Here is a 1,613-nt window from a genome sequence, read left to right on the forward strand (position 1 = left end):
CAAAGTCAAATTTAAACATGTAAAAATGCATAATTTGTGTTCAAACTACAAATAATCATCATTATGCCTCTTTTTCGGAATTTTTTAAGTTCATATAGAAGATATACATGTCTAAATTAATAATCAGTTTAATTTTTTCATTTCAGACAAGAATTGCGAGCGGCATCGTGTACGCAGATGGACAACTCCAGAGCCGAGGCGCTCCACACAATAGCCTCTACATCCGCCATTTTCTATTAAATTGCTCCATAAAAATTCACTTTATACCCTTTGAATACATATTAAAATGAGGCATAAACGTTTAAGAAGCTTAATTATTTTTTCCCTTCTAAAAAAATTCCCAAAATATTGCTATTTTTTGGCCTTGTAAAGCAGACTACCCCCTTAAATATATGTAATACAAAGTTTGATTCAATGTCAGAAGCCTCTGATATAAATAGTGTTATTTAGTCAACAGACAACAGTAAAGAGAGTAAGTTTTAAATCTTTGAATGGTTATTTTCTTTAATATCTCTTTTTATTTTAATATTGTGTTTACTTTTAACTTTGTTAATTATTTTTTAACAAAGATATGTTTAATTCTATATTATATTTACATAGGTTCTCTATTTCGATGACAAGATGCGTTTGTGCTTCTTTTATTACAAACATATGAGGAGATGAAAGAAAAGTTCACTAATGGGAAATGTTCCCATAAGAAATGTTGGCAATTAATTTTTGAACTATTGAAGAAAAAAAAATACAATGTTATAGAATTTCAGTGTGCCTCAAAATTTAAAAGTTTGAAAAGAACCTATAAATCGATTAAGGATCATAATTCTAAATCAGGAAATAATCGACGAACATGGCAGCGTTTTGAGGTAACTTTTTTTACATGATCTCTCCTATAATCTATTATATTATATTTAAAATTTAATAATTTTAATTTTATGTTAAAAAAATATATATGTATTTTATGTTAATATACACTATATGTGTTTTATTTCTCTATAGAAAAATTTATTTAAATCCATTATTTATAATTTCAAATAGGATTTATATAATCATCTGTCAAATTTTATGTGTGTGTATGTATCAGTAGATAATTATATAATCAATAGTTAAAAGAAAGGGCTACGAGCCAGTTATAACATAAAGAATATTTAATAAACTTTCATACATACATACAAACGTTTCGACACCGATCGGGTCATTTTCAATGTAAAAACAACAAACAATCTTACATAAATTATCGGAAAATTCAGTCAAATTATAATGTCCAGTAAAGAGTTCGATTGTATTCGTAACATGCAGTCCGTATGTATGTATGTATGAAAGTTTATTAAATATTCTTTATGTTATAACTGGCTCGTAGCCCTTTCTTTTAACTATTGATTTATTCTGATTGAGCCATATTGATCATTATTATTATAATTATATAAATCCTATCTAGAATATATATATATTATAAATAGTGGATTTTAATAAATTTTTTCACAAATATACATAATTTTGTGTTTCAGATCATGGATAACATGTTCTCGAAGAAAGTTTGGTGTAGACCTATAGCACTTCCTTCATCTACTGATCAATTAATTAAATTTATTTATTACTGCTCGTGTTTCTTTACCTGA

At 26.3% G+C, this 1,613-nt stretch overlaps 2 protein-coding genes across 2 annotated transcripts in view; one reads left to right on the forward strand and one right to left on the reverse strand.

Moving 5' to 3' along the window:
- Positions 1-230, reverse strand: part of LOC108721881 (cholecystokinin receptor) — an 18,331-nt gene extending 18,101 nt beyond the window's left edge. The window contains exon 1 of the mRNA XM_018446667.1: positions 174-230. Within this exon, the coding sequence (XP_018302169.1) occupies positions 174-230 (57 nt within the window). The remainder of the gene's footprint in view (positions 1-173) is intronic.
- A 159-nt stretch (positions 231-389) lies between these two features.
- On the forward strand, positions 390-1,613 carry LOC108721907 (uncharacterized). Its single transcript, XM_018446709.1, has 3 exons — positions 390-472; positions 601-860; positions 1,503-1,613. The coding sequence occupies exons 2-3, from the start codon at positions 660-662 to the stop codon at positions 1,611-1,613; spliced, it is 312 nt and encodes a 103-aa protein (XP_018302211.1). The 5' UTR covers positions 390-472; positions 601-659.

Source organism: Mycetomoellerius zeteki, unplaced genomic scaffold (assembly GCF_001594055.1).
Source record: "Mycetomoellerius zeteki isolate Tzet28-1 unplaced genomic scaffold, Tzet1.0 scaffold188, whole genome shotgun sequence".
Classification (NCBI taxonomy): Eukaryota; Metazoa; Arthropoda; class Insecta; order Hymenoptera; family Formicidae; genus Mycetomoellerius; species Mycetomoellerius zeteki.